This window comes from Leptopilina boulardi, unplaced genomic scaffold (assembly GCF_019393585.1).
Source record: "Leptopilina boulardi isolate dan_hultmark-lab unplaced genomic scaffold, ZJU_Lbou_2.1 LbouV2_213, whole genome shotgun sequence".
NCBI classification, from domain to species: Eukaryota; Metazoa; Arthropoda; class Insecta; order Hymenoptera; family Figitidae; genus Leptopilina; species Leptopilina boulardi.
Window position 1 is genome coordinate 3032697 of NW_026137767.1, and position 23570 is coordinate 3056266.

Sequence of the window (23570 nt, forward strand, 5' to 3'; positions counted from 1 at the left end):
TTGCTTATTTTAATACCAAAATAGATTAAAATAAGCAAAATTGGATTAAAATAATAAGTGATGTAGCTTATTTTAATGTCTTTTAATTTTCTGTGAAATTTAAAGCAATAATAAATAAATAACATAAAGTAAAACTTCTTACTGGTTAGACGGCAATGCCTGTATCGTATAATATAATATTTCTTCTTTTCCATAAGCTTTGTTTAGAAATTATTACGTGTTACACGTTCTGCCGACAAAAAAATACGTTTATTCTACCGCTTATAACTTTTAAAGGAATGAAACTTTTCATTCTAAACTTCGGAAACATATTTTGAATATTTCTACTACCAATTTCTGCATTTAAAAAATCGATTTTTTGAACCGCCTAAACTTATATTCCCTATTAAGTTTTGAAATTATAATTTAAAACTACATCAAAAGTTAGAAAATAATTATGCAGGTACATCAAATAATAAAAAAAATAAACACCAATATATTTCTTTTTTCAGATGCAGAAGAGAAACAATTTCAAAGCAGCGATAAAAAAGAAGAGATGAAGGATTATGAAAAATTTAAAGACAAAGGAAGTACATCCTCCAATTTAGAAATGGAAAGTACATCTCAAAGTTTAACAAAAATGGAAAGTACAAATGAAAAAAGTTTACATAAAAAATTGAAAGAGTCTTCCAAAAGAGATAAATTGGAAGCATTAGAGAAAGAAGTTAATGTAATTAAACCAGACAATGTTTTTCTTCCTGATAGTAAATCTGACTCTAAGATTCCAATTAAAGTAATAGCGCATGATAGCTTTAAAGGTAAACTCGATTTTGAAAAAAAAGAAGATGATAAGGAGAAATTTAATATAAAGACAACGAATAAAAATATGTTTCAAGAAAAAGTAGAGAAAGAATCATTTTCAATACCAGAAACAAGTGAAGTCCAAAAAATTGAGAGAGATGTAAAAGAAGCATGTCAAAAACAAGTAGTTCAAAAAAAAGAAGAATTTGTTCCTTTAATGGAGACGGTAACTATGCAAAAGTCAAAAAATAAAATAGAAATAAAAAAAGAATTTAAATCAAATATTCCTGTTGCGATGTCAAAAACTGAAAAAGATAAATCAATTGTACATAAACAAAATAAAATGGAAAACATACTAGACGCATCTTCAGAATATTCTTTAAATCCTTCAATTTCAAATCCAATTGCTGGAGATGCAGTAAAAAAAACAGAATTGGAATCGCGCATTCCAATAAAACTTCAAGAAAACAAAGAGTTAAAGCCCAAAGAAGAACATCATCGAATAGAGAAAGTAGTTAGGGAAGAAGTTACTTCAACAAAGAAAAAAAGTGAAACACATATTTTTTCAAAAACATTTACAGCTCAACCGCAAGACGCAATAAAAATGTTTGAGGACTTAAACACCTTGAAAGACGAATCTGATGTTGTCGTAACTTCAATAATAGATCAAGAAGCTTCAACAACACAAGAAAAAATCGAAACTATGTCTTCAGAAATTTTAAAAGGTAATAATAAGTTTTTATTAGAAGAAAAAAAAGAAGATCATAAATCAAAAATGACATCAGAAAAATGTTTGAAAAAACAATTTCCCGAAAAATTAGTACAAGAAAGCCAAGAAAACATAAAGGAGTTAAATAAAACAACTCTTCAAAATACATCAATCATGCTAACGTCTGATAAAGAGATTGTAGATACCTCTGCTTCTCAGGCAGTGGTTCAAAGTGAAGCAAGTCAAAAAAGCATAATATTAGAAGACAAACAGAGAATAATAAAAGAAGTTGAGGATTTTACTAAAATGAAAAAAAGTAAAATTGATGTTGGTATGAAAATAGAAACTGATTTACTTAATTTGAAAGAAAGTATTAGTGATGTAACTGCTGATGAATACTTTCACAAGGAAGAATCCAAGTCATTTGATGCTAAAAATATTTCTAAAGAAGAATCTCATCCACCTTATGATCAAGCCATGACTAAACTAGAAGCAACAAATATTGCAGAAACGCTTGTTAAGTCAATAGAGAAAGAACTAAAGAATAGATCAATTTCTTCCGATGGTTTAAAGAAAGAATTAGAAGATTCAGAACATGTTGACTCTGAAGATTCCGATAATCAACTTGCTGATGATTTAACAAAGAAGTTCCATGATATCACAGAAAAATCAATATTACAAGAAAATATTGAGTCAGGGTCTTCAATACAGGAAGAAATTTTTGAAAAAGATTACACACAAGATAGTGTTAGTGTCAGCGAAGATTTAGCAAGAGATGATGAATCATTTCTTCAAGACAAAGAGGGTCTTTCATCATCTCGTTTTCATGTAACTTTAAGTTCTAGCAGTATTTCTGACCACATTGACTTGGAAGATGTAGAAGGTTTTGTATTGGAGGGTGATGTATTAAAATCTAAGAAATATTTAACGTCGGATAAACAGTATCCGGAAAGTAAAATGAAGGATTCCACAAAAGGTCAAGAAGAAACAAATTATTCAGAATTGAGTGAGGCTAGAGTATTAGAAATTATCGAACCTAAGGAAGAAATATATTCAAGAAAAGATTCTGTTGACATATCTTTAATAGAGAATGATGGAGATAAAAGTTCTGAATTAAAATGTGCAAAAGATTTAACAGATACTGATTTCTCCAAATTTACAACAGGTACGAAAGTTTCAACCTTGCATGAAAGTGCAGCTGCCGATGCACTTGACGAAATGTATCAAGCAACCGGTGGAAATTTACCAAAAAGTCCTACTGTAATGTCAGAAGAAACGAATGTGAATTTCTCACCATCTGAACTTCCACCTCTTAGATCTTATACAGAGAGTATCATAATGTCAAAGAAAGGAGACAGTTTTGAAATCCATAGCCCTCCAATGATTTCACCAAGATCAAAAGTGAAAGATTTAGAAATTAAACCTCTTAACTGGATGATTGGAGACGAGAAGATTGAAATTTCAGAGAGTTTACAACCTTTTCAAGAATTTAATAAAGAATTAGAAGAATATCACTCAACGATTGGCCAAGTATTAGACACTGCACCACAGAATAACGAAGAAATATGTTTTGAACCGGAACAGCAAATTGATATTCAAGATGAAGATGCTCCTAAAGACTTAAATATGTCTCAAAACTTTAAATCTAAATTTACAGTTACAAAAGTGACTGATCAGGAGTTAGAAACACAAATAACACAAGACAAATATCAGGAAATCATTCACACATCAGAAAAAGAACAGGAAGAACTCCAAGAACACTTTGCGGATGAGTTGTCAAATGAAAGAATAAATAAGGCATTTAAAGATCAAGAACATACAGAAACATGCTTTCAAGATGATTCAACGAATGAAATTAAAGAAATCAATTCTAAAAAAGCAAGTGAAACAAATACAAAAGGAGAATCTATTCATGAAGAGCATAAAAAAGTTACAGATAAAGAAGATAAACCAATTCACGATCCTAGTGCCTTGAAGATAAAAAAAGAAGACTTACAAAACGTTAATTTAACTTCTAAATATGCAATAACAGTTTTGGACCAAGTTGTTAAAAAGGAGATTGATGAAGTGAAAGAATCTCTACAAGCAGCTAAACAAGATTTAATTGAAGAGTTAAGTGAAAATAATGAAGTTGTATTTAACATTAAAGACTCTCCTTCAGAATTTCAATTTAAAATTCAGCCTGAAACAATTCCAAACGAACTACCATTTTTATATAGAGCATCATCTTCAGAAAAAGGTTCTGATCATGATTCAACGCCGATGTCTGGTTCACCAGTTGTTAAACATAAATGGAAAAGCACAAAAGATAAGGAAGATAATTCAGAAACATCCACAGTGGATACAAAAGACATTTCCTTACGAAGTGATGAAAGTATTTGTGATTGTAGTAAAGAAAACCAAATAACTGGTACCGTTACAAATGTAGATCAAATAGAATGTCAGCAATCTATTCAAAACTTAAAAGATGCTAGTTTTGATGAGTCTTATTCTTCTTCTCCAATTCCTGCAAGTAGATCTATTTCAGACACAGACAATAAAGATGACAGTTTTTCATTACAACCACCACAACCTGCCCCTAGAAAACGTTTAAAACCTTCCAGACCGAAAAAAACTATTACAGAAAATGAACCTGAGAGTTCAGGAGAAAGCAACTATCAATCTTGTGATTATGAAATCGGAAGTGGTAGCAGACCCAGTTCATCTGAATTCGACACAATGCAATCAGCTTTCTCAGGAACCCTTTCTGAATACGAAACAGCAATGATGTCTATGGAACATTCTCGACCAACTTCTCAAGATTATCAGACCGCTGCAAACACTCTGAGTTCTCGAGAATCAATGAAGTCTCTAAATTCATTAAGTTCAGGACATCTTGGCAGTGTAGATAGCACAAGCGAGTTATCAGAAACTTTAGTACCTTCTGAAACAGACATGGATGAAAAAGACGTAATGGACGTTAATCTTGAAATCGCTCTGGATGATGATCAGGTTACTACTGTTCCTCCAAAAATAACAATGGAAACTATTGACAGTGATATTCCTTGTAGAATGAAAAGATCTTCTGAAATGATATTCCCTCAGTCATCTAAAGATTCTTCTGTAGAAGATCATTCATGCAAAGATGTCATAGAAAACATTGTAGATAGTGAGAAAACAAAATTAGAATTAAAGTCTAGCAAAAATCCAGAGTCTAGTCAGTGCCAATTGACAGATCTAAATTCAAAACAAGAATTAGAAAATATTATAGATAATAGTTTAAAATCGAAATTGAATGAAGAAATGCAATCAGAGGCAGAAAGAGTTATTGAAGTCCAATCTGATTTATCTACGTCAACCATCGAAACAAAACTTGGAATTATTAAATCAGTTGATATTATAACAACTCGAGTAAATCAAGAAGGTATTCAAAGTGTTTCTACTCAAATAATATCCCGAGAATCTGAAAGTGTTGACAGTCAAGAGGATCAAGCAAATTCTTTTGAACCAGATTCATTAGATCAAAGATCAAGTTTTATAGATCCAGATGAGAAAAATGATGACCTACAAGTATCGACCAGAACCTGGCTTCAGCAAGCTAGCATGTCCACTTCTTCTACTTCTGGAATGTCAATTGAAACAGTTATAGAAAAAGATGATCATGGCCGAAATTCGCCAGATAGTGACTCATTTGAGCTCGTAGATAAACCAGACATCATGGATGATTTTGTTGTAATTGAAGAAGTAGGAAAAGAAGCTAAAGAATTTGATTCAGAGGGAAAAAGTATAAAAATTGGGTCCTTTCATTGCACAAGTATTAAAAATTATGACAGGGATGTAGAAAACCTAATTACGGAAAAGAAAGACGAAAAAGAAGTGTCTACTAGTCAGATATCTAGAAACAATGAATTATTTGAATTTGAATCAGAAGAAAGTCCCCCGCAAGCTTCTAATGATGAACAATATTCTCAATCTTATTCTGATGAAGAACAAGACGAAGGCCGTAAGAAGTGGATTGAGATGCAATTTCAAAGTGATGCTAGATTGTATGATATAGAATACGAAAGAGGACCTTTAGAAGACATCAAAGAAGAAGAAATAACTGATTTTGAAGCCGGAAGTAGTAAATTTGGTAGCATGGGAAGTCACAAGGAATCAGTTGGAAGTGTTGGTAGCATAAGAGGTAGTTTTGGGAGTACACCTGATTATGACACAATAATTGGCAAGAAATACTTTATAAAACCAACTGATCATGATAATGTTTCTTTAAGTTCCCTTCAAGAATTTGAGCATTTAGAAAATGCAGTTGCCTTGGAAAACTCTAAGAAATTCAGTAGTGGATCTCAAGACTCAGGAAGTAATGGAAGTCTTCCAAGAAGATACACAAGTAGGTCTGGGCATGGTGACGATATTTCTTTATCGTCTTTGAAAGATTTTGAAGGTTTAGAAAAAGCTTGTAAAGAAGCTCATTTAATCGAATTAAGAGCAAAGGAAGAAGAAGATTTATTAGACCATGAAAGTCCAGAAAATAAATTTAAATTAGAAAGTCTGACAAAGGCTAAAACGCATATCAGTGCACATGGTTCTGGGAATCAAAGTACTTCGGGTTCAGATGATTATGAGAAAAGAATTAAGGAAATCGACGAAATAATTCGTATTGCTCAAGCTAATGTTGAAAAATTGGAAAGGCAGGATGATACGACGGAAGACATTTCTCAGATAGAAGTAGAAAAAGGAGTTACAGAAGCTGATATTCCAACTACAATTCAGCAAACGCAAGGAACAAATATTATGGAAACAAGTACTGATTCGTTGGAGATAGAAGATAATTCAGAAATAAAGCAAAATTTAATGTGCCGAAGTTCGGATTCTTTGGAATTAAAAACAACTCTTGATTTACCCTCATTGAGTTCAGATTCACTAAACAACCTGAGGGATCCAAAGGATATTATAACAGAAATAGGTGAAAGTTATCATATTGCAAGAAGAATTTCTTCAGATTCTCTCGAGATACCTGAACGAGAACTTCAAGAGTCTGAAAAATTTTTACAGGAAAGTGAAACAAGTAGTAACCGATCTGAAGAATATGCAGCTGATGTTTCATCACGGTTGCTTTCGTACACAACTAATAATGATAAAACAAACTCCAGTTCAGGTGGTGGCACTTAGGAAGTTCAACACATTATAAGTAAGTATATAATTCTACATAAGAAACTTATAGGGGTTTACTCACAAGCAAGAAGACTAGAAACAGGAGGCCTAACTAGGATGGTCAAGTTGAACCTCCTGTTTCTAGTCTTCTTGCTTACAGATCCTGTTTTCTATCGTATTTTTCGAGATAATCACTTTTATTTATTACCGTGCGCGGTGTATTATTTATTTTCCATCCAGATTCATTTTTGCTTCCTCATGAGGAAGCTTTGCATTCGTGACGTTTTTCGATTTTTTAAATTGGGTTATATGGACTCATTTACATCTAGAAATAATATATATGAAGTCCTGAGCAAATGTTCAGATGTATGTGTGTGTATGTGTGTGTGCATGTCACAAAATATTGTGTACAAATTATCTCAGAAACGTTTTAACCAATTGTCCTAAAATTTTGTTTGCTTATTGTAATCATTAATACCTAAAATCTGACACAAGGATTTCCGAATATATTCACAACATTTTATTTTTTACAATTTTTTCAAAATTAAAAAAAAAATTTTTTTCAAAATATTTTTTTCTTTGTAAATTTAATTTTGGTTAGTAAAAAAACTTACTTCTTGCATTAAAACGAGTCGATTAGCCTATATAAAGTTCATATTTTACTGAAATCTATAGATTAAATCATTTTTTTGAATTTTTGAAAATAATCGTTTTTTGTATTTTTTGAAATAACTTTTTCTGATATAAAAATTTTAATTAATTCTTGTCAAAATTGTATTCCTGGAGTGGGATTACAAATAGCGACAGCGATACGAAGATTTCGCTACGTAGCGATTCAAAGCTACATTCACTTTAAAAATTTTTCTAGCTATCGGGTGACTAAAAAAATAGTATCATTTTGATAAATTTAGGTTGGTACAATTGTTTTTCTGTGTATTTTTTTTCTCATATTTGCTTTATTTTATAATTTAACAATTTGTTTTTTGGAATCAAGAATGTATCAAATTCATAAGGATTTCCCACGATGAAGAAATGAAGCAATTTAAAGAAGTATCTAAAAGACTGACAAATTTTTCAAGTGTAACACTTCAAATCTCAAAAGTTATAAAAGGCAATTCGAGGCAATGATAATTATTAATATTACCTATTATATTAACACTTTTATTTCCAATTTCTATCCTTACAAAAAATCAAGAAAATAATTCAACTTTATCCAATAATAATAAACTATTTACTTTTCTTTTTCATATTAATAATTAAATATTTATTGAATTTATATTTATTATCTTTTACATAGGATTAAAAGTTTCTATTAGACATTGTCTAAAATGGAAAAAAAAATGTAATTAAAAAAATTTTGAAGATATAACCTCAGAAATAGAATTTTTGTTCTCACGCAAAGGTTCACTAAAAAAATGTATAAGGCATTTTTTGTGAGTTAAAGAGTTTTTCAAAAAATGAAAATTTAAATTAATTTAATTAAAAAATAATTAATTTAATTTAAAAAATTTATCAATTTTAAAATTTAAGTTGGTAAAGAATATCCTAATTTTAAATCTCATGTAATTATTATTTTTAATTCTTACAATAAGATTAATTTTCTTAATTTTTATTTATTAAATTAAATTAAAAAAATTTATTTCCTTTATAAATTATTATTTTAACATTAAACTAGATAATTTATTTTTCAAGTTGTTATTTATTAAATTAATAGGTTATTTGCAATATTAAAGTATAATTTATTTCGTCACTAGTTGATTATTTTATTTGAAAGAAACAGTTGGCAAACATGAAGTTAGAGAATTGATTCCACCTTCATGTTGTATTTGTTTGCTACGTAGATAAAATATTTTAGGAAATTGACATGAATTCTATGTCAATGTCCTTATTTAGAGGGGTTATGTTTATAGTTTCTTCTAAATTACCATCTTGCAGTTTAAGGTTTGAAGAAATTGTCAACGGTATTTTATTTTGGCCATGATTTGGAACAAATTTCACTAAAAATATGTAAGTTTTTAATTCTAAATAACAAAAAGCGCTACATAGCGACTAGCGCTATTAGTAATCCCACTGCTGGCATAAAAACAAATCGATTGAGGTATACAAATTTTACATTTTACTAATATTTATAAAATTGATCGCTATTTTAGTTGTAATCCTTCTTTTAATCTTGAATATAAGTGTATCATGATGAGGAAGCTAAATGGTCATGAAATGAACATCTAGTTTATCTTCTTTTAAATTATAAAATATATAAGTAGTCTTTTTATATCAAATGTACTAACGATACTACATTAATAGACAGATATTTGTATTGATTTGTAAATGAATGATTAATTGATTTGAATTAAAGATTAGACTTACCGTGGAAATAATAATGAGAAATTAATTGTTAATACAATTTCTTCATTATCGGCATTGAACGACTTGGACATAATTATCATGAAATGCATTTTATATTTGGACGTATTGTGTATTTAGACTCAAAAAGTGTATAATTGGCTGTAGCACTTCATGAAATGTCCAAAAATGTTCGACACATAGTGAAGTAAATATTTTTTTCTAACACACGCACCGAAAGTACACCATTTCTTACCTGTAAAGGGGGAGAAAAGTATGTCTTTCCCGGCGAGTGGGAGGGAAATGACGTTTGTGTCCGTTTCTTATCCGACATTTTTAGCAGGGTTTTACATTTTCACTAAATAGTGAAATAGAGCTCTATTTAAATTTTTTTATGACAAATACGATTGAACAACGTATTTTAAACATCCCTGCGGCATAATTTACCATAAAGATAAATTGTCATAAAATAAACAAGAATTTTAAAAAACATTCATTTACAAATATTATTGGATTCGGGGGAAAAGTCGGCCACAGTAAAAAACTAAACAACATTACATTACTTTCCTTTTCTACTTGTTTCTAATCTACAAAATGTGAAAAAAGAAATGTTCCTTCCAAATTAAAACGAAAACAGCAGGAAAAAATTATTATTTGTATAATTTTGCTAAAAAATATTATGAAAAATGAGTTTTAACCTCAATGTTCTGGAGGTTAGACATTTATATAATGAAAAATGCTTTTAAATATTTATTTAATCGTTATTAGATGTTTATTTTGACTTTTTGACATCCACTACTTCCAAAAGTTGACTTTACTTAATTAAACTAACATTCTTGGTTTGTCAATGACTATTTTTTAAATGATTGCCGACTTTACCCCATATTTCAGGGAAAAGTCCGCGACAATAAAAGGGCGTATAAAAATTTTTCTGAAAAATAAATAGATTTTTTTATGTAATAATATTAAAGAAGAGGAGTGAAATTTTATATATTAAAAGTATTAAAGTTGTATTTTATGTTTTTTTCATAGTTTTTTAATAAAAACTTAGAAAAATCGCCAACTTCACCTCATTTTACGGTACTCGAATATTTTTGGGGATGCTTCTGATTATGAATCCGTGGTCAGTTAATTATAATAGAATTGAAGGAATTATTTATTAATTTCTAATGTAATTCTTTAAAATTTATGTAGAATTTTTATACAATCGAACTTTGTTCAAAAATGTCTTCTTAGTGACAGTGGTTGGGATTTTTTCATCAGAATAATTCAATAAAATTGCTTACGAATTGCAAATTCATATTGTCGAAAAATACATAAAATTATAAATATATCTTAAATTGCATTAATTTGACATAAGTAGGGAATTAAATGAAACATGAACACTTTTTTATATAAATCCTTTTACTTCATCATATTTTGTTGTTCAAACAACATTTTTAGTGACCGTTGAGTATTCCCAACGCTTTTCCGTTTAAACCGCGTTAAACCGATTCGCTAGAGATTCGCCCTATAATATGGTCGTGTATTACCAAACATAAATTGACCTCTTCAAACTATATTCTTATATTGAATTTAATCACAACTTTCGATCAAACTTTATTTTGAATCCATCTGTCAAAAGGAGGTCTGCTATTTTTATTTTGAACGTCTTATTATGATGTATAGTATTATATTTAATTTTTCAGTGTGTAATCCATGTTTTCTAATTTTAAAAAACTTGTAAAATTTAAAAACAATTGGAAATTTTGTTTCAGATAATGGACCATTTATATCAGTTTGGCACAAACATAAACAATAAATACAAGTATGGCGCAAGATGCTTTATATATGACACATTATTAAATGAAGAAAGTAAAGTGTCAAGAAATTCGTTTATAATTGATTAGATTTGATTATGCATGCTAATTTAAATTTTAGTAATTATAAAATGTTTACTTGCTAACACTTTTAACAGACTAACGTAATGTAAAGTACAAAAATAACCTTACATCTACATAAAAAACATGAATATGGTACTTAATAAGTATTTAATTGTTTTGATAATAAGTTATTACAAAACATTGTAGTGTATTATAAAGTTATTGTTTTATTTATGAACAATATTTCAGTTTAATACTATATTAGTATATATACATGTCTATAATACAATAAAATGTTAAAGATTCAAAATTTCTATTTAGAAAAATAGAAATTTTGAAGAGTACGTTTTAATAAAATAAATACCTAAACAGCACAACATAGGAAAGAAATATTGCCTAAATACTGCCGTACAAAGTTCGGAATATTATAGAAATATTAATATCTTTATTAGGGCAACATTTCGAAATAATACCTAGCTGAAAATTTTTGTACTAAATCCATCATGGCTCCTATTCTCGAAATTATTTAAACCTTTACAACAATTTACGACACTTCTGATTGGTGATTATTTTTCGAATCTTTACAATGATTGATCTATATCAATCGAAGTAAAAGTTCCACACAAGGAAACTCTGTTCGAGAATATTGCCCTTGTACATTTTTATGCACATTAACCTGATCTTATAAGTAAACCCACAACTAAAATGAAAAAAATTTTACTGTAAATATAATATATACAAGGAAAATTTAAGTTTATTAAATTATTTTATTAAAAATTATTTCTATTTCATGTGAATATCCTCTTGGGACTTTATATTTTCAATAATTTATTTATTGTTCTATGTAAGTTCGACCGTTAATTTTCGTTTCATAAAAATTTACAGTGAGCACACTTGCTCAAAAGACATCATGTGTGTTATTTACGGAAATAAAACAAAAAAAATGTATGAATTAATTAAATATAATGATTACTGTGTGTATAACTTCACCAGTAGTTTCTTTGCTGGTTCAAAAGTACAGGATCAGGTTCATGTACATTTACATGAACAATTTGAACAATAATTTTTATCTTCGTATAGTAAAATATTGTACTGCAATGTTATCTGAATGTGAACATAAATAATATTTAAATGCAATATTTCAATCCTAGAACATCAATATTAAAAAAATTTGCTGTTTACGTATTAAATATTTCTATCCTTATTAAATTTCTCAAATAATTAAAATTTTTGTATATGTCTATTCATATTTTTATCCAATTTCCTGAACGGACCTGGGTAACTTTTTTCATTAAGAGCATTTGAACCTTCGTGACGTCACAAATCATGGCGCATGACAAGCAAACTTCTCAGGTATGTGAAAAGCACAATTTTGAATATTTTTTAAAAAAACCTTTTGGAAAATGTTCAGAATAACATAGACTCTGTCTGTTATGTGCGGAAAATTCAAAATTTTGCGTTTAAAACGTTTTTTAAACAATGTTAAGGTCACAAATCATGGCGCATGACACGCAAACTTCTCAGGTATGTGAAAAACACAATTTTGAATATTTTTTAAAAAAACCTTTTGGAAAATATTCAGAATAACACAGACTCTGTCTGTTATGTGCGAAAAATTCAAAATTTTGCGTTTAAAACGTTTTTTAAACAATGCCTACATATAAGCAATTCGTGTATTTTTCCTTACTTGTGACAACCAACTTAAACATTGTTTAAAAAACGTTTTATACGCAAAATTTTGAATTTTTCTCACATAACAGACATAGTCTATGTTTCTCTGAACATTTTCCAAAAGGTTTTTTTAAAAAATATTCAAAATTGTGTTTTTCACATACCTGAGAAGTTTGCATGTCATGCGCCATGATTTGTGACCTTAACATTGTTTAAAAAACGTTTTAAACGCAAAATTTTGAATTTTCCGCACATAACAGACAGAGTCTATGTTATTCTGAACATTTTCCAAAAGGTTTTTTTAAAAAATATTCAAAATTGTGCTTTTCACATACCTGAGAAGTTTGCGTGTCATGCGCCATGATTTGTGACGTCACGAAGGTTCAAATGCTCTTAAACATATTGTAATCCTGCTTATGGCTTTAAATGATTTATTATTGATTCAAAGTAGACAAATGTCTAAGGCCAAAATATTATTGCTTTTCTTCAACAAACTTAACGAAAAGTACATGGAACGTTCTATTTCATTCTGAACTGTTGAATGACAGATTTTGTATAATAGTTATTTCTTAGTGTTCAGGGTGATAAATATATGTGCCGAAAAATATTTAATTTTAAATATTTTGGAAGAAGTACATATGAAAATAAATAATTATCTAACTTCTTTCTAGGAATTTATATCTTGTAAAGTGTTTATAGTTAGACAAAAGATAACGTTGCTAAGATCTAAAGTTTGCATTCAATCGTGAATCGACAAGTTATCGCTAATAAATCTCCAGCAATTATCTTTAATTCATACATAAAATAATATACAAATATAACAGATTTTCAAACCACGAAAACAAATATTAACTGAGACTCGATAATAATTTAATTATATTGTGTCATTCTTCTACGGATTTCTTTTTCAGAACAGAAACTAACTTCGATTTTCGTAATATTATTTGTTTACGAATCCATCGATATAAAATTATCTGTAATTATCATATGTTTGGACCATACATTGAACATCTTAAAGAAGTCCCTTGGTTGTCCTTATGATGTCCCTGAGACATTATCAACATTTCCCCAGGATCTCCGCAGATAAAAAATATGTTTTTCAAAAAAACCATTTATTCCTGAAAAAGTTATGTAATTGTTTAATTGCAGACATCTTGCAACTTTTAAAACTTTTTGACACATGTATTTAGTATTATCAACACTACGAAATGACAATGTTTAATGTGAGCAAAGAATATAAAAAATATATCTTTCCGCTCTGTATTACAATAATTTTAATATAAATTATAATTAAAATATATATTGATTTTTAAAAATATTCTTTACAGTGTTTTAGTTGAATTTGTAAACAATGTTTAAATAACGTTCATTTGTTTAAATTGTATCATAATAGTGACGTATTAAATGTCATGTTTTATAAAGATTTTAAATCTAAGCTGTTTTGTCTAATTACCCCAATTATCTCCTGTCCTCTAGTAAATGCTATAAAACAATTAAAAAAATCAGTAAGAGAAGTGGATTACGTGGTCTCGTGGACTTAATGTTATAAAATTGTAAATTTTAATCCAACTCTATAAATTTGAATTAGCTTAACTTTACTCATTGGCAGCGCATAATTGCTGTTTCAAGAAGCTGTAAGCTGCGCATCAGAGACAGTTAACTATTTGAATCAGCGGAATATTCTATTTCACTAATAAATCAATGGTTCATATACTTTCGTGAAAAATGTCATTTTCTTTATTCGCTATTTTATTAGCTGTAACCGCTGATTCGTAATGAAAACTTGATTCACTAGTTCAAACAGTGAAATTTTCGCTGATTCAAATTTAGAGAGAATATTTATGATAACTGAAAAACAAAATCTGAAACCCACACGGCACCGAAACTTTACTGAACATTTGGACAATTTTTGTGTATTTTAAAATAATTATGACTCAATGAAAATTTCTACAACGTGTTTAGTTATTCTCAAATTTGAAGATTGAAAAACGAACAATAACAATGCAATGTAATACAATTACATTCTCTAACAATTATTCTTAGTTTTAAAACTCTAACATGTTGTCTATCTGTAACTATTTAACTAAACTATTTTCTTAAAATGACTTCAAATATCAAAATCATCTCATAATACAACAGTCAAATTTTCACTTCAGCCTCGCACAGACATCAATACAGTAAAGTACGACATTGATGTTTGAAGAACCTATAATTAATTTTATAAAAATTAGGAACATTTTTAATGGAACACTTAGTAACAAATAAAAGCAGTAATATGGTATTTCGAATTTTATAATCTTGGAATTCAAAATAAAAATGAAAACTGATTTTTACTTATTTTTATGAAACACCCAAGCAGCTCGTAATATTATCTTAATAACAAGGTAATATTACTTCTAAGCTTTGTAATAATACGGTGTAATCTTACACTTAATCTTACAGTAATGCATCTTACATGTTAATGCATATGTTGATGATATTTAATTAAAAAATATACCATACCTTTGTAAAAAACTGAAACGAAAGTATGAATATTTTGCCAACAATAAATGTAGTAGGTCTAGTTCCTCTTCTCATTATTATAAGTAACAGTTTTTTTGTTTCAGTTGATAGATAATACCATTGTGTATTGTATCTATAATTAAATCAATGTTTAAATATATTAATTTTGTTCCTTACATTTACTGTAATGTAATATGAAGACAATCGTTATTTATTTTATGACCAAAGTTCATAACATTAAAACATTTATTTGCAAGTTATTAATTAAAAAGTAGAATTTTGTCAACTTCAAAATTTTTAGATTTAAATTAATATTTTTCAATTACAAGTCAGTAGAAAGTGAAATATCAAAATACATCGTGCTTGGCTACGAAGCTAAACTATAAGTAAATTTATATTATAATTATAATCTGAATATTTCAGTGGAATATAATATTAATTTTTGTAATATTCGGTACACTACTTCGGAGTAGGGTAAGTTGTACCCTTTACTTAGAGGATATACTGTACAAAAACGGTTCTAAAACATTAAAATTTATAAAACGTATGTAATATTTCACTAAGAGAAAATATATTTTTGATCGAATTTAAAATGTGGACTAAAAATTTCAAATAGAATATTAAATTAAAAAAAAAAATTTATTATTATTTTCGAAAATTATATCTTTTTTATAAGTCGTAGGTAGTTACTTTAACAATTTTCTGAGCCTTAAAAACATATCTACTTTGATGATATGAACATTCTAGACTAAATCTAGACGTAGATCAATTTTAAGCTTTCTAGACGTCGAGTAGACGACTATTATGGAACTTTCATTTCTCACTATGTAGAGGCATGTTTCCGTGGTATATCCGGTCCTGAATAAAAATTATGTTATTAGGGAGTTGCTGACTATTTACTGACTACTGCGCCTAGCAACAATTATAAACAAAGCTAGAATTCTTTGCAAAGTATAAATTAATGTTTTAATCTTATTTACCACTTTTTTCAATTAAAGAAATATTAAATAGATTAAAAATAAGTTGTACATGCAACTAGAAAGAGTAAGACTGTTATCCAGTAAATGCTGAGTTGGTAGTGTTAAAAGAAATATGTGAAACACTTGACACATTGTGTAACATGCAAACCTTAAAGCTTCCTCGGGATTATTCATACTTAACACACCCTGAATGACAGCATAAAATTAGAGTCTAGTTCAATATTCTTTTTAAACGATAAACTTTATAGAAGAGTCATTATATATTTTATTAAAATTTTTATTATTTATTGTAAAATATGGATCAGCAATTAAAATGAGCGTACTTTTATGATTTTTACAATCTTTAAACATTAACAACTTTCTTACCGAAATATAAAAATTCATTCCAAAAGTTTCGCTTTGGAGATAAAGCTACTTTTCGAGATAATGAAGTTTAAAAATTTCAATATTTCTTTTACATTTTCATGTCAAATTATATTTTTTTAACGATATTTTCTATTAGATGAAAAAGTGTCAGTTTCTAGAATCTTATATACTTTAAATCCATATTTTACAATAACTAATAAATTTTTTAATAAAATTATTTTCATTTCGTAATATTGATTCCTTTAAGATCATTCCTCGAAAGTATTGTAATTTTTTAAAATTGAGGAGCCGGGAGGAACAATTCGCCGAGCGCTCGGCTGGATGCTCTAAAGCCAGTCAAACGACACAAAATGTTCGAAAAATTGAAATTCGAAATTTTGATATTTAAAACGTATTACCCTGTTTGATATAAAAAAAGGAGCATCTTTTTTTCCTTTGACTTTTTTTCATAGGACAAAAACCGTGGATATTAAATGCAAAAAACTGAAAAAAAAATTTTCACGAATTTCATTAAATTTTTTAACTTAAATCGTCGTATCTTTGACAAATGATAATGAAATTACTTGTCATTTCGTATACACACTCATTAGGGTACATAGAAGACGACAGCATAATAAAAAATTAAAGAATTATTTATTTTTTAATACTAATTAATTATAAATAGTGAAGGTCGGTAATCGCGTTTTCTAACCTTTGACGAAAAAAAGTCTGTGGGGAACTTAAAAATTAAAAAAACTTCCAGTGAGACATTTGTTTATCATAATCATAATAAATATATGAAATAAAATAAGTTGAAATAGATAAATTAATATTATTCTTGTTTTATTATAAAATTGGAATTTTAAGAAGTATAACATTTAAAATAGTTGTATGTTTGTACTAATGTTGTGTTGTCCTTGAGCTGATCTTTAATGTAAACAAACGTTTTTAACTGTGCATTTTTCATTTTACTTGTCGTTTTAACTTATTCATTAGGAGAAAATATATATATGAGGCAAAATTCCTGAAATGTCCGAACAAAAAATTAAAAGTTCTCGAATTTAATCCATACTTTTCTAAAATGTTGTTATTGTTGGTGAAAGTCTAAAAATCAATTATTATTGAATTTAATAAAATAGTTTTTGAATTACAACGTTTTTAATTTTTGACTTTTGAAAAAAAAATTTTTTTCAATGTACAATATTTATAAGTAGAATGCATGAAAGTTAACATATATATAATGATTTTTAAAGCTTTTTTGACGGGCTACACGCTGTTAATAAAATTTTTTTTTTTGAAATAACATTTGACCTTGAAATTCAAGGTCAAAATGTTAATTTACGTTTATCTCAAAATCGGATTTTTTAAAATTATTTTTAACTATCTCAATGGAAAGCTTGACTAATTTCCTACAAAACATGTAATTTTCAGAGTGGGATCTTTTAAAGTTTTTGAGATATTAATTAATTAATTAATTAATGTTTATAACAAATCAAATATTTTACAAACAAATAAAGTTACCGTAATTCTGAAGTTAGTAATTGAAAGTTAACGTAATTCTTCATCCAACGAGCCCTATATGAAGTATTTTGGATAAGTAGATTGTTAATAAACAATTGCAATGTTAACTAATTGTTTATTAACAATCTACTTATCCAAAATACTTCATATAGGGCTCGTTGGATGCGGAATTAGCTTAACTTTGAATTGGTTAGTTTAGATTTACGATAACTTTATTTGTTTGTAAGATATTTCATTTTTTATTGTTATTTAACTAAAATTGAACAAAAATACTTCATATAGGGCTTTTGGATGCTTGTTGTTAGTAAAAAATAAAATATTTTACAAACAAATAAAGTTATGGTAATACTGAACTTACCAATTGAAAGTTAAGCTAATTCCGCATCCAACGAGCCCTATATAAAGTATTTTGGATAAGTAGATTGTTAATAAACAATTAGTTAACATTGCAATTGTTTATTAACAATCTACTTATCCAAAATACTTCATATAGGGCTCGTTGGATGCGGAATTACGTTAACTTTCAATTACTAACTTCAGAATTACGGTAACTTTATTCGTTAGTAAAATATTTGATTTGTTATAAACTTCACATGACCCAAGCATTGTCATAAATTTATATTTATTCAAAAATTTTATTATTTATTTAAATTTTAGTTGTGTCAATTTGTCTCCTGACATTAGGAAAGATGGCCATGTTTTTTCGAGGTGAGATGGCCATACTGTTTAAGTTATTGGCATCCTTGAGATTCCTGTGTTCGCTAAAAAAAATATTAATTCTGTGGCAAATGACATTTTTTATGACATATATTACAACAAGACACTCCAACAAAGATTTTCAAATTTAAATATTATGATCAAATAAAATAATCACTATTGTGTAATTAAATCTTAAAAACGTTTATAAACAATCATAATACAGGTCTACAAAATAAGACTTTTTTATATATATATCAGAGTGGTTTTCAATGTATTTTTGTGTGCTGAACACGATCCCGGGTTCTAAAATTGCGTATGAAGTCAGGATTTTGAGTAAAGTGGGGGTAAAGTCTTCAAAAACCGTGTTTTTGAGTGTTTTCAGTATTTTTTCTCCTTAACCTGACGTGCTAGAGACTTCTATCTAGGCTTAAATTAAAGTTTAAAACGTACATTTTAAGACCCATATGCGCATAATAAAAAAAATTTTGAAATTTTGAAAAAATGGGGGTAAATACCTCAAAAATATTTATAGGTGACTTGAACCTTTTTTTTTAAATTTTAAATTTTTTTTCCCTTGCGCATATGAGTCTTAATGTGTAAGATATGAGCTTTAATTTAAGCCTATATAGAAGTCTCTATCACGTCAGGTTAAGGAAAAAAAATACTGAAAACACTCAAAAACACGGTTTTTGGAGACTTTATCCCCACTTTACTCAAAATCCATCAGACGTGATACGTAATTTTGGAACCCGGAATCATGTTCAGGACACAAAAATAAATTAGAAACTTCTCTGATATCTCAAAAAAATTCCTTGTAGCCTTGTTGTGTTGGTGAGACAGACAAACAGACAGCGCTTATGAAAATTGCACTGAATTTAATCATAAATGTTCGAAATGTAGTCAGAACAAGAAAAAAAGACTTTAATCCCTTTAAATTAAAAATTTTGATAAAGCGAAAAGCCAAAGAATGATTTTAAGTATTGGCCATCTCTCCCGTACGCCTATAGCCATCTCCCCCGTACATTCCGGGAGAGATGGCCAAACGCGTTTTTTAAGAAATATTAATTTTAAGATTGTTTGCATTTAAAAAATTTCTCATTTCTATTATTTTTTGTAAGTTAAATGTTCAATGTTTAATTAGCAATAAAAGTTAATACATAAATCACTCTCTATTTATTTTTACAGACCTCTAAAAAAACTATGGCCAACTCCCCCGGACTTACCCTACAACATATCTGAACGCAGAATTTCATAGAGATTACGAATTTGATACTGAAAATTAGAGGTCTCATTTAAGAAAACCACTTTTTCCATTGTATGGCCCAACATTGGGCCCCGGGCCCAATTTTTTGGTTTCAAAAATGTTGATCTTTTTGTTTGGAACAACTTTTGTCTTGTCTTTGCAAGTCTCCATACTATATAATGAACGTGAAAACTAAGATACGCACGTCCCGTCGCGCCGGTTTTAATTTTTTTCTCGCAAAGTTCTTGCTGTCCCATTATGAAAATTAGAGAAGTTATTCTTAACATCATAGGCAATAAGTAGAAAAAAAATTTTGAAATCGAAGAGGTAGTTTTTTCAAAAAAATGACATAAATTTTTAATTAGAGATATCTCAAAAAATTTTGAAAAATTGTTTGTGGGCTTTCATTCTATACAAATAAAGAAACATATTCACAAAGTTTCAATAAAATTGCTCCAATCATCAAAAATTCTTTTGATCACATCCCACGGAATTGCTTCTCCTATGAAAAAAGTCAAAGGGAAAAAAGATGCGCCTTTTTATATCAAACAGGGTAATACGTTTTAAATATCAAAATTTCGAATTTCAATTTTTCGAACATTTTTGGTCGTTTGACTGACTTTAGAGTATCCAGCCGAGTGCTCGGCGAATTGTTCCTCCCGGCTCGGCAACGACTTTAGTTGAAATATAATAATGAAATGACTCATAAGTAAAAACTTTTTTTTTATTATTGTCAACCCTCTCAGTGAACCCGGTTCCTCATCTTGGAGCATGAACTGGTACCTTACTCCTTTATTTATTCTATCTATAACTTGAGATTTAGTAAACAATTCTTCCTTGCTCCCAGTCACTCTGGTTGACTGAGAGGATTGATTGTGAGTGTATAATATACTTACCAAGACACCTGTGATGCTTAAGTCAATTATACTGAGCCCAAATACAAAAAGGTAAGCAGTTGAATAAGCAGACTGGACATCATTGACATATCTCGAAAAGGAAAACATTTCAATTAATTAAATAATGTATTTTGCTATTCTTTTTACTAAGGGGTCGTCCATAAATTACGTCACACTTTAAGGGGGAGGGGGGTCAAAAAAAGTAAAAAAATGTTTGACGTAATTATGGACAACCTCCAAAAATTGATAATGTAATATAGGGTCAGACCATATTACATTTCGAATAAAGTCGTTGCGGACTATTCTTTAAAAAAAATTGATTCTTTCAAAAACAGGGATAAAATAGGGTGACCAGACGTCCTCCTTTGCAGGATTGTCTTCCTTTTTTGATGACCGCCCTCCAAAAAAATATTGTCCTCCTTTGTCCTCCTTAATTTCCGAGCGCAACTTTTTAATTTTTAATGAATTTTTTTTCTTATATAAATAATCTATGGACCGAAGAAAAGTCGCGACTAACTGTAAAGACAGTTTCCGCGATTAGTTTTGCCAAATTCAATATCAACATGTCTTGCGACGAATTTTCAAAAGTCTTGTCCAACAACACACTGTTGCTTAAAAAAATCCATTCGAGCGAAAAGTATGTATAGAGCTTAATATAAGCTTAAAGGAAATTTGGTCACCCTAGATAAAATATAATGGCGTGACCTTACATTATTTCTTTGTACAAAAATTAAATACAGTGAAAAAATGTATAAAATGTAACTCACGTCAGATACCTACTTTCCTCACAGCAAAAGAACTTACTGCAATTTTACCGCCGTAGACTTACATGTTAGTTTTGTAAGAATGTTAACAATGTTAACTTATAGTAAGATTAATGTAAACTTAACCCTAGAAGGAGTAAATGAATTTTCTCACCCTCTAAAAGGTAACTGGGGTGTCTAGACACCCCAACTTGAAACTTGTGTTAAAATGTTTCTATTTGACAAAAAACTAATTATAAATGGTGATTTTTATTGGTTTTTTAGTAAGGAAAAAAATAGTTTTATTGATTTTTTGATGAAATAAAAATAAGTTGAAAAAAACTTGCAAAAATGAAAAATTTTCCAAATTTGTCGAAATTTGAATTTTGCTGCGGGTATCTAGACACCCCAGTTATTCTTTCTAGGGTTAAAATGTCTGCCATACAGTGATCTTACACAGTAAGGCTAGAGTAACCTAACAAGGTAAGTCCACTGCAAGCTTACTTGATAAGGTCACTGTTGACATATATAGTAAGGTTATTGTTAGTACAATAACATTTTATCATTACATGGTTTTTGCCCACTGAAAAGTCTGCTGTAAAATTGCAGTGAGTTCTTGTGCTGTGTGGGAATGTGTATAATGTAAAGTTTATAAATTGATAATTTATATTTATTACTTCCTAAAGTAATAATTGAGACCGTAGATTACAGAAGACTCGCACCTTAGACTTTAAGCAACTTTACATACTGTATTCCACGGTCTTAATTTAATCAATTTTAGATAAAATTTTTGAAATACAAACAATAGAACTTTTCTGTGCATTGTCACACAAAGTTTTATTTCTTGCTGTAGCTTTTTTCGAAAATTAATATTATATCCAGATTCAGGATTTTCATTTATGATAAAAGTCAATTTATTTCTGTGAACAATAAATATTAAAAATTACAAATTAAATAATAACGAACTTTATTGATTCTAAATAATAAAAATATATATTAATAAACATTAAATTAATGTTCAGAAAAATAATTTACCATGTAAATAACAATTAAAACCAGTAATTGAGTTTACCCTATTATTTCAAATATTCCACAAGCATGCTCAAGAAACATTAAAAGAACTGTATCTCCATTAACAATCACAGCAGTACAAACGAAGGCAGCTATATAACTGTGGAATAATATAAAGTAGAAGTATTTTTCTGGATCTATACCAAAATCGGTTAGAAAAATTAACGGTCTTGGTTCATTACTATTTTTTACAATGTTATTCACAAGAGTACTGAAATGTGAAATTATGTAGTATGAAACATTTCCAAAGAGTCCATCTGAAAAATTATATACTTAAAAAACTTAAACCAGTAATATAATTATATTAAAATTGTTATTCTAATAAGAAAATATCTACAACTGAATATCTTAGAGTAAAAATTGCATTTTCTGCCATATTTGTGTAGAGTATCGACTTCATCTTTTTCTGTTAATGTATCCCAGTCATCTTGCATTTTCCAAAAAACAACGTTCATCTACCATAAAATTGTAATTTTTAAATGATTAAAAATTCTAAATTAACTCCAAACACACACTCATCTAACCGCCTTTTAAGAGGTTGTATGCTTTACTGAATCTAAACTAGTATATTTCGATACAAGTGGCCAAACGATCGTTTTGCCCATTACGCTCGCGAGGCAACGTGTATTGAACAATATTTTTCTTTATAAGTGCAGGCATATCCTCGTTTGACAGCCACTTGCACCAATTTAAAATGGCCGACTCTCTCATCGTGGACGCGGACGATAAGCAAAATGTTTTGGCCATCATTCTAAGGCCTTTCTTTAATATGTTCCTAAATGTTTGCGTTGCGTGACTGACACGTTGTTTCGCAAGCGAAGTGACACGTCATCAAAGCATTGATACGAATCGCGAACAAAAAGTTTGGTTTATGTTCCTCTTATCCCTGTTTTCTAACTTTACAATTTTTAATGCAAATGTTTCTCGGCGGTTTTTAATAATTTTATAATTATTTAATATTTATAATTAAAAAGTTCAGTGTCTTAAAAACGTGCATGCGTTGGCGTTATACTGAGTATGTCACTGTAGATCTCGCAATGATCCGGTAAGTGTCAATGGTATAAGTCAAAGTTGGATT

At 28.7% G+C, this 23570-nt stretch overlaps 2 protein-coding genes across 7 annotated transcripts in view; one reads left to right on the forward strand and one right to left on the reverse strand.

The window, feature by feature from the left end:
- Positions 1-10989, forward strand: part of LOC127278965 (ankyrin-3-like) — a 117847-nt gene extending 106858 nt beyond the window's left edge. Inside the window, exons 29-30 of one of the 3 annotated variants that reach the window (XM_051300958.1) lie at positions 492-6656; positions 10717-10989. In XM_051300958.1, coding sequence (XP_051156915.1) covers positions 492-6637 — 6146 coding nt within the window. In that variant the 3' untranslated portion in view covers positions 6638-6656; positions 10717-10989. The remainder of the gene's footprint in view (positions 1-491; positions 6657-10716) is intronic. The other 2 variants (XM_051300956.1, XM_051300957.1) reach the window with 2 other exon arrangements.
- A 3423-nt stretch (positions 10990-14412) lies between these two features.
- LOC127278969 (odorant receptor 22c-like) overlaps positions 14413-23570 on the reverse strand; it is a 32030-nt gene continuing 22872 nt past the window's right edge. Inside the window, exons 3-10 of one of the 4 annotated variants that reach the window (XM_051300969.1) lie at positions 22830-22947; positions 22659-22749; positions 22494-22592; positions 22225-22341; positions 20679-20769; positions 16024-16160; positions 14995-15127; positions 14413-14698 (exon numbers count right to left, since the gene is read on the reverse strand). In XM_051300969.1, coding sequence (XP_051156926.1) covers positions 14645-14698; positions 14995-15127; positions 16024-16160; positions 20679-20769; positions 22225-22341; positions 22494-22592; positions 22659-22749; positions 22830-22947 — 840 coding nt within the window. In that variant the 3' untranslated portion in view covers positions 14413-14644. Of the gene's footprint in view, positions 14699-14994; positions 15128-15684; positions 15853-15974; positions 16161-20678; positions 20770-22224; positions 22342-22493; positions 22750-22829; positions 22948-23570 lie in introns of those variants that run through there. The other 3 variants (XR_007842571.1, XM_051300968.1, XR_007842570.1) reach the window with 3 other exon arrangements.